General features: G+C 45.8%; 2 protein-coding genes across 2 annotated transcripts; one reads left to right on the forward strand and one right to left on the reverse strand.

The window, feature by feature from the left end:
• The first annotated feature begins 1,042 nt into the window (after window positions 1–1,042).
• ppiaa (peptidylprolyl isomerase Aa (cyclophilin A)) lies at window positions 1,043–4,209 on the forward strand. Its single transcript, XM_030358218.1, has 4 exons — window positions 1,043–1,337; window positions 3,039–3,158; window positions 3,484–3,656; window positions 3,908–4,209. The coding sequence occupies exons 1-4, from the start codon at window positions 1,269–1,271 to the stop codon at window positions 4,038–4,040; spliced, it is 495 nt and encodes a 164-aa protein (XP_030214078.1). The 5' UTR covers window positions 1,043–1,268; the 3' UTR covers window positions 4,041–4,209.
• A 451-nt stretch (window positions 4,210–4,660) lies between these two features.
• Window positions 4,661–7,837, reverse strand: LOC115545252 (dickkopf-related protein 2). Its single transcript, XM_030358217.1, has 4 exons — window positions 7,208–7,837; window positions 6,696–6,803; window positions 6,135–6,252; window positions 4,661–5,180 (listed from the first exon to the last, which is right to left on the reverse strand). The coding sequence occupies exons 1-4, from the start codon at window positions 7,316–7,318 to the stop codon at window positions 4,882–4,884; spliced, it is 636 nt and encodes a 211-aa protein (XP_030214077.1). The 5' UTR covers window positions 7,319–7,837; the 3' UTR covers window positions 4,661–4,881.
• Window positions 7,838–12,901: the final 5,064 nt, after the last annotated feature.

A 12,901-nucleotide genomic window follows, 5' to 3' on the forward strand; every position in this document is an offset into this window, starting at 1 on the left:
CTCCGTTTATTTATTTTTACATACTATGAAACATACTATTTCAACCACTTCTATTGGCAGTTCAGTTTTATTATTTCGTTTCAGACATGTTGGATCTACTTTGTCATACCTTGTCTGTGCTGTAAAGGAAGTGTGTACTGTAATGGGCATTAAACAAAGCATAGTAGAAAAGTTCAATATAAACTGTGGGGTTTGGATTTTGAATTTATTTCCCACACACATCAGGCCTACCTATATGGTAGAACAGCATTGAAGCTATAGGCCAAAACATTCACGTCCAAAAATCCATCCCGACAACTTTGACCATAAGTAAAGTATAAAACTCATGGGCTGTAACTCCATGCATATACTCACCAGTCTCATCTAGTCTATTCAATTCAATTGTATTTGTGTATAGCCTATACACAAACACAATTGCCCTTAATCACGGTAGTCTCAAAGGGCATAACAGGCCATACATTTTTGACAACCCCCTGACCCTAGCCCCAACAGGCCATACATTTACGATACCCCCCTGACCCTGGCCTAGTCCCCAAGAGGGCAAGAAAAAGCTCCCTAATTTTAAACCCCAATCCATATACAAACTATTCCAACACTTTAGTATCGGTATTAGGTTCATTATACATTACAAAATAAACATGAGAAAGTTATTTGAGAAGGCCCCCTGGTCCGCAGTAGATTACAGGGGCCAGGAAGAAAGTCGAACGACGTTGGTTCACGAAGCGGATTACATCACTCCCGAAATGTTTGTACTCAAGTTTTTTTTCTTTTCAGTGCTGCTGACAGCCATGGTTGAGAGTACCGACCGCGCCCAGACTGCGGACCCGATGCGGAATAGCGGCTTTACGCACTGAATGGACACCCGGACTGTCACTTAACTCTGGCGCGCTGCTTCAGGATCACTACCGTCGTTTCGCCTCCCCCGGTGCACCGGAAGGGTGGGCTTTAAAGTACTTGTGTATATGTGAGAAGTCTTCGAATCAATGAACCACACTGCATTGGTGGGTCCAGCTATTTAAATCAAGCACGCAGTTAAAACGTCCCCACCTACCAGCCGAGGATCAGTCCTGCAATGCCGGCCTTTAGTTGGCCGGTTGGCATGTCACTCAAAAAGGGGCATTTTAATTGGACTGTCCTGGTTTTCAAGACCGCCCATTTTGTGGTATATAAATTTTATCCCCGTACCTCCATTTTTCTCGGTTCTTTGCGGTTCAATTGGTGTGGTCCCGAATAATTATATTGTACATTTATCCATTTCATTCTGCGAAATGGCCAGACCCAAAGTTTTTTTTGACCTCGCCCACAACGGCTCCCCCCTCGGCCGAGTGGTCATGGAGGTAAGACCTTTTTTTCTTTATTCAATGGGTGATGATGCGTGTTAAACTGTGTAAACCTTTAGTTTTCTGCAACAATAAAGAATGTAGTGTGTGGCGCAATTGTCCTTTCCATCTTCTCTTCCCTCCTGTATCGGTCTCTTACTATGATGGGGGGGGTGAAGTGAGTTACACCAAAAAAAAAGTCTGAATGCAGCGGGCTGTCAGCCTGCCCTGAGTCAGCCGTGCGCACGTGTTCAGTGCAACAGTCCACCATGCATTATTCACAGGGAATATCAGACTGGCGCATTTAGGAAACATGCCGCAATCTGTGCATCATTTATTTTTGATTTTCACCCGATCACATGTTTGCTGTAACCTGCGCACGCTGCACGGGATAGTGGCCTCTATTGGATCGGTGAACTTTGTTTAGACTGAGTCGTATGATTTTGACTTTGTCAATACTGGGAGCCGCAGTCATGGAACGGTGCCATCATGGCTAATGATTATAGTGGAGCGAGCCGCAGCGTGCTGGTAATCCTGCGGCTCTCTGGAGCTGGCTCTGAGCCAGGCTTCCCAACCATGTCAGGCCTCTGCTGCCTGTACGGAATCACTTAACAGTTACAATAAGGGACGCGTATCTGCTCTCCGTTTGCTTCTTCATTTGTGTTGGCCACGATCATTTGAGGGATCGCTTCAGCCATTTTGTGTTTGCATTAAACGCAACGAAGTCATGGCATAGGTCCACTGTTCAGACTGCTCTATTTATATTTTGCGCGTGTGTGGGTGTTGAACCGTCGCCAGGTTTCATGAGACAGTGGAGAATCCACCGGACCGGTAACGGTTAAGTCATGATTATGTTATTACAACTATATACAAAAAGTCTTCACCGTGGAGGCATCTTTCACCCTTCAACCCGCCAGAAGGGACTTGTCCGTGTCTATCAACTTGTCCTGTCGAAAGTTTGTGTCGGCATCTTATCCAACTTGGACCGGGTGGTTATGCGTCAACTGCGCAGTTTATATGTGGCAGTGTTTGGTTCTTGCTGACGCTCTTGAGGAAGTTGCCGAATGGTTCTGGAAAATTCCATGTGGCCTGATCCTGCAGGGAGGGGCCAAGTGTGGCTGACTCTGAAATGCTGCGGAACTCTACATGGTCACGATCCCAGCTGCTCGTCTGGTGAACAATTGTCACGTCACTGCTGTGCATGCGTAATAATGACAACCTGTTCCAAGATCTGGTTCCTGTGCGCTTTGTGTTCAGGGACTCTGACCATAGAGGCCAGTGTCTTTGTCGCTACAGCCATTTTGTGTTCTTAAGAAGCGTGACTCAAATCATTGAGTGTTTATACTCTATTTTATATCTGCATTACAGGTGCGCTCACCTGCTTCATTTAGAGTGTGTACACGCCATACTGACTGCCTTTCAACTGACCCCGATCAGAATTCAACCGGATTCTGCCTAACTCCGCCCCCAGAACATGAAATGCGTGCATGGTGGTGCATGCACAACAGCCGTCGTGCTGAATTGAAACTCTGCACTCGTCCATGTGTGTAGCCTATATATAACTCCATTTAAAATAAATTCTTTCATGGGAAGCTTGCTGACCAGTCACTGAATATAACTTTCTTAGCGGGGCTTTACTTATAGCATGTTTTCCCTTTATTTCGTTGCGATTGTTAAACCAAAAAGTACATGACTGTCCTTTTTCTCTCATTCCTCCAGCTCGCTGCGGACGTGGTTCCCCGGACCGCAGAGAACTTCCGTGCGCTCTGTACCGGAGAAAAGGGATTCGGCTACAAGGGCTCCACCTTCCACCGGGTCATCCCCGGGTTCATGTGCCAGGTGAGGACACATACATAGTGCTGTACATTTGATCATCTGGCCACTCTGCCAAGTCATATCCGAAGCTGTCAGCAGCTGTCTGCCTCTCCATCCAGCTCACTATCCTTCCATAGTTCCAAATAGTGCAATGTTGTGCGCATCATTTAAAATGTACCGTTATATATATTTCTTGACGTTTATTTTTTCATAGGGCTCTATTTATGCTATTAGAGAAGCCCTACAACATTGTGCAAACCACTGCTTGTCAGCTATGCATTTGGTTTCCAGCACTGTTGTCACTAGGGCCTCTGATGTTCCTTGTACTGACGTAAAACTAAATTCACAGGGAGGGGACTTCACCAACCACAACGGAACCGGGGGAAAGTCCATCTACGGAAACAAGTTTGCAGATGAGAACTTTAACCTGACGCACGACCGGGCTGGCATCCTGTCCATGGCCAACGCGGGGCCCAACACCAACGGCTCACAGTTCTTCATCTGCACAGCCATTACCTCATGGTGAGTTCACACCCACTGCAGGGTCCTTTATCGTCTGTACTGCAAGTTAAAGGCTATAACTTCCACAAAGTCCACGCCGTGTAACGCATGCCCTCAAGCAGTGCCGGTGCCGACTCACACAAGCCAATTCAGTCCGTCCCGTGTTTTGTTCAGTCCTTGCCTGTCTCACATGACAGAGTCTGTCGTGTGAGACAGAGTGACAGCTGTGCACTGAGCGCCGTGTCACATCTCTGAACCCCGTCTGTCTGCAGGCTGGACGGGAAACACGTGGTGTTCGGGAGTGTGGTGGAGGGGATGGATGTCATTAAAACCGTGGAGCGCTACGGCTCCCAGAGCGGCAGCACGTCGGGCAAAATCACCGTGTCAGACTGCGGGCAGCTCTGAGGCCCTGACGTACATCAGTGTTCCTGTTGTGCCCCCCCCCCCCCTTCAAAAAAAGTTAATGCATTCGTGACTTTGCCTTAGAAGTTTTTTTTGCCTTTTTGATTTCCAGAACGTCCCAACAGGTTTTTTTTGCTCACTAAAGAGAAATAAAATAAATTGCCTTGCTGTATGTGTGCTGTTTTTACTATTGAGTAGAACTCTATTGTTTGCTTTCCCTCCATAGACTGCCAGCGGTTCATCCAAGTCTGTGTGGGCTACGTTAACTGAATAGCTAAAGCTTAAACTGGAATGTGTTCCCTTAGCCAAGAATGTCTTGTCAGTAAACAACAAAAGGCTGTGGTCCAGATATCACATTGACCAAAATTGAAGCTAAGCTATCTGTGTTTATCCATGATTGGCATTAATGGTCAACAGGGTTTAGTTCCAGTCACTTGACTGACACTCACTATGGTACCGCACAGATGTATGAAATGTACAGCAAAGCACAAATACAGCTCACCATCTGCTTTGGTAACTTACAAAAAGGTCTTTATTTAGAAAATGATGATCTAGAACGGGCAATTCAAATATATTTGTTTTGCATGAGTGAAGATCTTGCAACAGTCATTCACAAGGGGATAATGAACATTCGAAGACCCACAGAAATTACAAAGCATTTTTATTTTATTAATTAGGCCTACTGGTGTTATTGACTTAAAAAAACAGCTTTTGAGACTCATCTAAAAACAAGCTGGAAGTCGTGTTCATGGATATTAAATATGAGTATAGTATATTGCTGCTTCTGACATTCAATGCAGTCCACCTGTTGATAAATGTCAAAGTTTGTCCGATGTACAGTCTTTCAGCAGCCACCCTCCGCAGTTCTCCTACTCTTCCCAGAATGCCTTGTGTTCCTCTGGCCTTGTCCGGGTCGGTTCAAGCAGACGCCCTGTTTCTTGGCCGCCCCGGATACCGTGGGTCCTGCCGGGCTGCAGTAGAGCCCCTGGCCGCAGCTGCAGCGCTCCAGGTTGCGCCGCCGCTTGGAGCGGCCGGGCAGCAGGCAGGCGTCGCCCTCTAGCGGTACCCGCTGGCAGCGCTTGGCTGTCAGGTAGCGCACACAGCAGAAGCCCGGCTGGCAGTCACCGCTCCGCACACAGCTGCCTGCATCACCACCAAACATGATAGCATCAGTTTGATGAGCACATCGAGGATTTAGCTTGAATAGGATTTATATTGATTCCATCTGCTGTGTCTTAGTTAGTTGCCTCATCCTCATCCTCATCCGCTTATCCGGGGTCGGGTCGCGGGGGGAGCAGCTCAAGCAGGGGGCCCCAGACTTCCCTCTCCCGGGCCACATTGACCAGCTCTGACGGGGGGATCCCGAGGCGTTCCCAGGCCAGTGTTGAGATATAATCTCTCCACCTAGTCCTGGGTCTTCCCCGAGGTCTCCTCCCCACTGGACGTGCCTGAAACACCTCCCAAGGAAGGCGCCCAGTGGGCATCCTTACCAGATGCCCGAACCACCTCAACTGACTCCTTTCTAAGTAAAGGAGCAGCGGCTCTAATCCGAGTTCCTCACGGATGGCTGAGCTTCTCACCCTATCCCTAAGGGAGACGCCAGCCACCCTTCTGAGAAAACTCATCTCTTGTACCCGCGATCTCGTCCTTTCGGTCATCACCCAGCCCTCATGACCATAGGTGAGGATAGGAACGAAGATCGACCGGTAGATCGAGAGCTTTGCCTTGCGGCTCAGGTCTCTTTTCGTTACAACGGTGCGGTAAAGCGAACGCAATACCGCCCCCGCTGCTCCGATTCTCCGGCCAATCTCACGCTCCATAGTACCCTCACTCGCGAACAAGACCCCGAGGTACTTGAACTCCTTCACTTGGGCTAAGGACTCATTTCCTACCCGGAGTAAGCAATCCACCGGTTTCCTGCTAAGATTCATGGCCTCAGATTTAGCTAGCTTTAGTTAGTTGCCGTTTATATAAATGTATAAATATAATTGACAACACTTTTTAACACCAAAGGCATGATCTGGTTGACTAGTGTTTGACCGCACAACAAAACAGAACACTATGTCTAGAGGACGTGCAGCTCCTTGATGTCTTTACCTCTTGTCCTGTTGCCAACGGTGATCTCGCTATCTGCCTGTCTGTTGGCCTGTCTCTCTGCCTCTCTGTCCTGTGTGGATGTGCCTCTCCTCCGAGACCGGTTACTGCAGCCTTCCTTCTGAAAAGGAGTGAAGTATAGTTAGTTAGAGAGTTAAAGTAAGATGAGGCAAATGGATAGATGGCTGGACAGATAGGTAGATAAGAGAGAGACAGAGAGAGAAACATAGTTTGTGTGTGTGTCTGTGTGTGTGTGTGTGACAGAGAGAGGAGAGTGAGATAAAAGGTTAAAAGATAGATAGATAGATAGATAGATAGATAGATAGATAGATAGATAGATAGATAGATAGATAGATAGATAGATAGATAGATAGATAGGCAGGCAGGCAGGCAGGCAGGCAGGCAGGCAGGCAGGCAGGCAGACAGACAGACAGGCAGACAGACAGACAGACAGACAGACAGACAGACAGACAGACAGACAGACAGACAGACAGACAGACAGACAGACAGACAGACAGACAGATAGGAAGGTTGTAAGATGAGACAGACAGAGAGGCGCCTCACCTCTGGGGGACTGCACCCGGGCGTGGAGCAGGTCCTCTGTGGGTTCTGAGCCAGGGTGAGGGTGGTTCCTGATGTGTCTGATGTGTTGCTGCTGGGGAGGGGGTCTGTCTGTGGGGACAACAGGAGAACAGGGACAGTTTGACCATGGTTATTCTTCAGGACAGAATCATGAGTGTCCACCATAGGTTAAACCAACCCAAAATACACTTTCCCTTTTTGAAGTGTTATTGTAGGGGATCAGGAGTTCGGCTGATGCAGAACCATAACAGCTCTGTATTTATTTGCCAAGTAAAAATAATTGTAAAATAGTCTATAGTGTAATTTGGATTGGAACTAGTTAGTAAAGACGATAGTCGTATAGAGTAGTAGTAACTTGCATATTAGTAACTAATAGCAGCAGTAATTTATAGGCTATGTGAGCAGTATATTATTATAAAAAGGCTACGGTCGACCCTGTTCTATTCTATCCACATAGCAGGCTCACAGTAAAAGTACATTAATATATTTCTTACCTGCTCCAAGCTTTCCAGGATCTCTTTGGAGGTGCGGATGCCGTTGGAGTTCAGACACACAGCCATCCCGAGTGAGTAGGTCACGAGCACGGTGAGCGCAGTCTGCCACATGGTCAGGTCTATGGTCCGGTCTACGGTCGGGTCTATCGTGGAGCTCGGCTTGACTGCTGCTGTCCCTCGGGTCTACTACAGCCTATTATACAGTGTATACAACCTATATACGGGTCTCCTACAGCCTATACTACAGTGTATACAGCCTATACACGGGTCTCCTTTACTCCGGTCCAATTTATCCGTGGGAATAATATTAGTCACGGAAATAAACACTTCCCATACGCCTGATGCACAGCCTATTCATTCACAGGCAATATAGAATGATAATAATATTTAAGCCAAGTTTCTGTATGGTTGTTTTCTGGGCTGGGTCCTGGGAAGTTGTGATGGGGGGAGCTGCAGGTTCCTCTGAAGAAGCGACGTCCCAGGAGCAACTTTTATGCACGCGCCGAGCCGCCCACCCGCACTCTGCCAAAGCCCGCCGCAACCTCGCACCATTAGCGCTTAATCCGCCCCGTTCTGAGGCGCTTTGAAATACCTTTTTTCTAAATAGGAAACACTCTTTCAACCCTAACCGCATCAGTCGGAGAGGATGAGACAAGTCTTCCTTCCTGGGAGCTCCGGAAACCTCCGGCGTGCGTGTGTGCGTGTGCGTGCGTCCTTCAGAAGTGTTTCAGGTATAGCGGGGCTCCGCAGACATCTGAAGTTCACACCACTTCACAACTCACCAAGCGTTTGATATAGGAAACCACTAAAGACTGGGAGGCCCGCCAGCTAGGAACCACTACTGAAGAGATGGAATCGTTGCGATAAAGGCATCATGTCAATTACCAGCGTGCACGCGAGTGTTTGCATGTGCGCGGGCACGCGCCGTAAGAGGGCAACGTGCCTCACATTAAAAGGCCACACCTCCTTCAGGTCTGTTTACGAGGCATCAAAGCTGGTTAGTTCAGAAGAGAGAGAGAGTATGAGATATTAGGAGAAAGACCTACGTGCGTGCGTGCGTGTGTGTGTGTGTGTGTGTGTGTGTGTGTGTGTGTGTGTGTGTGTGTGTGTGTGTGTGTGTGTGTGTGTGCGCGCGCGCGCGTGCACAAGTGTGTGCAACCAGAAGAGATTTTTGTCTGAGGACACTAATGGGAGTGTTTAAGGACCATATTTTGGGTTTTTGAAAATGTACCTTAATCTGTGCTTAATTTATACCCAAAACATGATACCTGGATAAGTAATGAGACTTCAACTGACACTTTTTCCTCTTTCTGACACTTTGCCTAATAACCTTGAGACAATGTGCATTCGTTTGAACATTATAAGTAGCAGTTAGTGGTTTTTGGGTGATCTCCCAGTTCTCACACCTGTTCCTTTTACAATTCACATCTCCCGATTCTGACCCAGAATGAAAAAAGATAATAATACAAATGAGAACATGAATATACAGAAATGTTATTGTTGCAAAAGTATAGATGCAGATTCATGACATTAAATTAGAAGGTTATCAATCATAATGAAAACTATTTTAAATCGATCATGTGTTAACATTGTATAGGCCCTTGAATGGCCATGGATCTGCTTGACGTCGAGGGTACATCAGCGAACAGACGACATCCACTTTAACGCTGCTGAGGCCGCTCAGCTGTCCTCACGGGTTCTATATTCCATATGGCTCCTCCTGCTGCTACTGCTGGGGCTTGAAACTCAACGGATCTAGCCGCAACTCCGCTTTGAAGACAACATGATGACGGGTCGGGTCATGGGCGTAGACCCCGGGGGAGGGGACGTGTCCCGCAATCTTCTTAATAACATGAACATGAATATAAATTATTTCTAAATTTATATAATTGAAAATATATATTTAACAGAAGCCAATTTTTAAATAATTCACACATAAAGACAACCCTTTTTCAAAGGTTTTGTTTATGTCCTCCTCTAAAAAATAGGTAGGCTACTGATAGCCTGAAAGTGATTAATTCAAATATATTTTTAGCTACTATTAATGGCTGTGTGTCTGTTTTGGCAGATCATTAAGTATAAGTTGTGGATAATAAAGATGTCTCTTCCAGAAAATACAGTTGATAAAATAACATGCATAATAATAATATGGTCCCCCTTGTATTAAGATCTGCACCCTTGGGTTGGGCTTTTAACTTACAGAACATGTATTTGAGGTTAGAAATGAAAACAGCAGTTAGAACCTGTTGAATGTACAACATCAAACAAAAATGTAATCCGATTGAATGCTGGAATGGAATTCAAACGTCTGCACGCATATAAGTGAGAGGAACTTGACCACTCAAATCTGAATCGTTATCCTTAAACACAAGTATCAAAATATTTATTCTGCAGAACAGGAAAACAAGAGCATTCGCAAGACATGCAAAATGATTCCATCTAAGCTACTCTTAGGGGTTTTATTATAGTTCAGGACATCGCCAGAACTCCTCTGATTATAGGGAATGTCAAGTTACATACCGCTGGGCGCCATCTTTTGAGGCAGAACCAAAACACCAACACAGGCAGCGACCTCTAAACAACATCAACTACACCTTATTCAGCACCTACCTGCCCGCCAGTGCAGTGCCAGTTCAAGCAACCTTCATTATAGACCCAAAGGCAAAGTGGTGAGGGCAAAGGGCAAGGAGGTGAGGGCAGAAGGGAAGTAGGGAGGGCAAAAGGAAAGGTGGTGAGGGGCAAAAGGCAAGGAGGGAGGGCAAAAGGAAAGGAGGTGGGGGCAAAAGGCAAGGAGGTGAGGGCAAAGGCAAGGAGGTGAGGGCAAAAGGCAAGGAGGTGAGGGCAGAAGTCAAGGAGTTGAGGGCAGAAGGCAAGGAGGTAAGGGCAGAAGGCGAGGAGGTGAGGGCAAAAGACAAGCAGGTGAGGGCAAAAGACAAGCAGGTGAGGGCAAAAGACAAGGACCTGAGGGCAGAAGGCTTGGTCAGGATTCATTAACCAAAAGGATTCATTAACATTAACCAAAATTGATTTAAAACTTAAATACCACCATGCTTTCTGTTTCTCTTGTGTCTCATGTCCAATTAGTACAACTCCTTCTATGGAGCCAATCCCATGAGGGGAATCCAAGTGGCTAGTACTGGAAATGGTCGCAGAAATGATTGGGATGCTTGTGTGTTCGATCTTCCCAGACCACTGGTTAGACCAGGTTCTGATGCTGTTGTGCTCCATCCCTATCTGGTGTCCGCCTCAAGTTGGTCATCATCACCCTCAGAATGTTCCAGATGCGTGTGGTGTGTCTCTGGGCACCCGATGGCACCACATCTGCAAACTAGGGCCTTTACATAAACAATCCCTTGATCACTGAATGTAATCAAGGGCATGCCAAGAGTGGTATATTCATCTGATGGAATAAATATACAGTTTTCTCGTCTTCCCAGCAATGCGATTTATTTGAACCGTTAATTCATTTCCAAAATTAATTAATTTAAAAAAACAAAAGCAATAAATTCCCAATTCAATGAGGACAAAGTGATAGTGTGATTACCAATGTAACTGGCAGTAAGTAAACATGTCAGGTTTTTGTAATACTCTTGAGGTCAGAGTTCAGAGGTTAACCAGGCATCATGGTGCCAGAGTCTAGTGTCAAGTCAAAGTCCCTCTGGATCGTCGAGGGGTTTGTTATTAGAGGCGCCCGACAGGAAGTAGAGCTGTCTTACGGTATCTTACCGTACATACAAGAGGGCAAAGAGAAAAGACTGAATCATTTTACTGGGTTTAGCAGCATCAATTTAACTATATGGGGAGACCTAACTAATAATGAAAAAAGAAATAAGAAATTTCCCCAGGACCACCCCGCGATGGGCCAGGACCCAGGTACTTTCCCCTTAATCTACCCAAACAAAGCAAATCTAAACTGGAAACAAGGACCGGAAAGCGGAGATACCCGATCTCCCCTCCCTTAAGTCATGGAATGAATAACTAATATCTAGGATAATAAAACCAGATAACCTAAGATAACCTCAGTTAATGAATAACTAATATCGAGGACTATTAGAACCAGATAACCTAACATAACCTAAGTTAATGAATTACTAATATCGAGGACTATATAAAATCAGATAACCTAAGTTAATGAATAATTCATTCCTAGGACTATTAAAATCAGATAACCTAAGTTGATAAATTACTAATATCTAGGACTATTAAAACCAGATAACCTAAGATAACCTAAGTTAATGAATAATTAATATCTGTTACTATTAATAGATAGTTGAATTTATTGATGAACTAATGTCTCTGACTATTAAAACCAGTTGTAAGTTGACCTCAGAAGATGTGTGGCAGAGAGTAGGCTGGTACCTGGAGGTCACATGAAGCTGGGGCCATCAGGTCTGTGTTGCCAGTCAGTCAGTCAGTGTACAGTCAGTGTGTGTACAGTCAGTCACACACTGACAGTCTGTGTCCAGTAAGTGCTCCATGCTACACACGCTACACTACTATTCTGATCATAGGGTGGGCGACTTTATTATTTTCAGACTATGGGTATCGATGTTCAAAAAGCATTCACCAGGAAATGACTGCTCATGTATCTGACAACCGTACAAGGGAAGATGTGGAGGTCTTTAGGACAGATGATTTGATGTTTCAACTCCTCAGGTAGCTGACCTCCTCAAGTGACTCATCAAACATTCAGCCTCAACACTGGATAGAATTGTCCTTTTTAAAGCTTAAATGGATTTATTTTTGACCGTCCCACTTCCTATTGGCCAGTGGTCAGCAATGCTTATTATGCTCCCGGTGGGTTTATTAAGCAAACAAAAGTTAACGCAAAACATCAATGGAAGGAATTACAATGGAAAACATGGTGGAACGCACTAAGCTTGACTAGTCTTGAAATAATAACAATGCATAATACTTTATTTAGTGAACAGTAGTGTTATATATTTTTTTTTCCATACATTTATTCTATTACTTTAATTAGTCCCATTCAAGAATAAAATCCTGCGTACCACCTGCAGTACACTTGCTTACCAAAACGCTGCTCCCACACAGTGGTTTCCAACCTCTGGTACGCGTACCACTGGGGGCAATCATGGACCTTGGCTGTGGCTGAAATAGAGGAGGGCCATTTCAGCCTTCTTAAGGTCCAACTACAAAAAAAACTTTCCCTCATTTGCAAGCACCACCGCCCGTCCACTCGGAGAGACAAACCTGAACCCATCAATGTGTGCATGGATCTTGGACTTCCTGACTGCCATGCCTCAGGTTGTCCGGTACTGAAACAGCTCCTGTCGGGACTAGCGAGCCCTGCAGAGGGTGGTGAGATCAGCTGAGCGGACCATGGCCAACCCACTCCCCCCTCTGCGGGACTTATACACCAGACACTGTACCAGCAGGGCCAGGAGGATAATCAAGGATCCCCATCAGCCCTGACTTTTTCTGAACAGAAAATACAGATTATGTCACACAAACATTTCACTGCATATCCTGTATAAGCACGTGACAGATAAAAACCTTTGAATCTTTTGAATTTGAAATCCTCCTATTTCCCAATATATATCCAATGCTTCATGCTCTCTTGATTAGGATTGAAGAAGGGATGAGCGGCTGGACATCCGACAAGTACCATCCCATTGACCTCTGGGGTACCGTCGGTTAAGCCCGCTTGTACACACCCTTCAGCGCTCAGTGGGG

Source organism: Gadus morhua, chromosome 6, assembly GCF_902167405.1.
Source record: "Gadus morhua chromosome 6, gadMor3.0, whole genome shotgun sequence".
NCBI lineage: Eukaryota > Metazoa > Chordata > Actinopteri > Gadiformes > Gadidae > Gadus > Gadus morhua.

What these genes read in the sequence shown, in the direction of transcription:
- ppiaa (XM_030358218.1), top strand. Translation starts at nt 1,269, where the DNA reads ATGGCCAGACCCAAAGTTTTTTTTGACCTCGCCCACAACGGCTCCCCC. An exon ending in TCCCCGGGTTCATGTGCCAG is followed by an intron (nt 3,159 to 3,483) that starts GTGAGGACACAT and finishes CTAAATTCACAG; the next exon opens with GGAGGGGACTTCACCAACCA. An exon ending in TGCACAGCCATTACCTCATG is followed by an intron (nt 3,657 to 3,907) that starts GTGAGTTCACAC and finishes GTCTGTCTGCAG; the next exon opens with GCTGGACGGGAAACACGTGG.
- LOC115545252 (XM_030358217.1), bottom strand. Translation starts at nt 7,318, where the DNA reads ATGTGGCAGACTGCGCTCACCGTGCTCGTGACCTACTCACTCGGGATG. An exon ending in TCCTGGAAAGCTTGGAGCAG is followed by an intron (nt 6,804 to 7,207) that starts GTAAGAAATATA and finishes TTGTCCCCACAG; the next exon opens with ACAGACCCCCTCCCCAGCAG. An exon ending in CGTTGGCAACAGGACAAGAG is followed by an intron (nt 5,181 to 6,134) that starts GTAAAGACATCA and finishes GTGGTGATGCAG; the next exon opens with GCAGCTGTGTGCGGAGCGGT.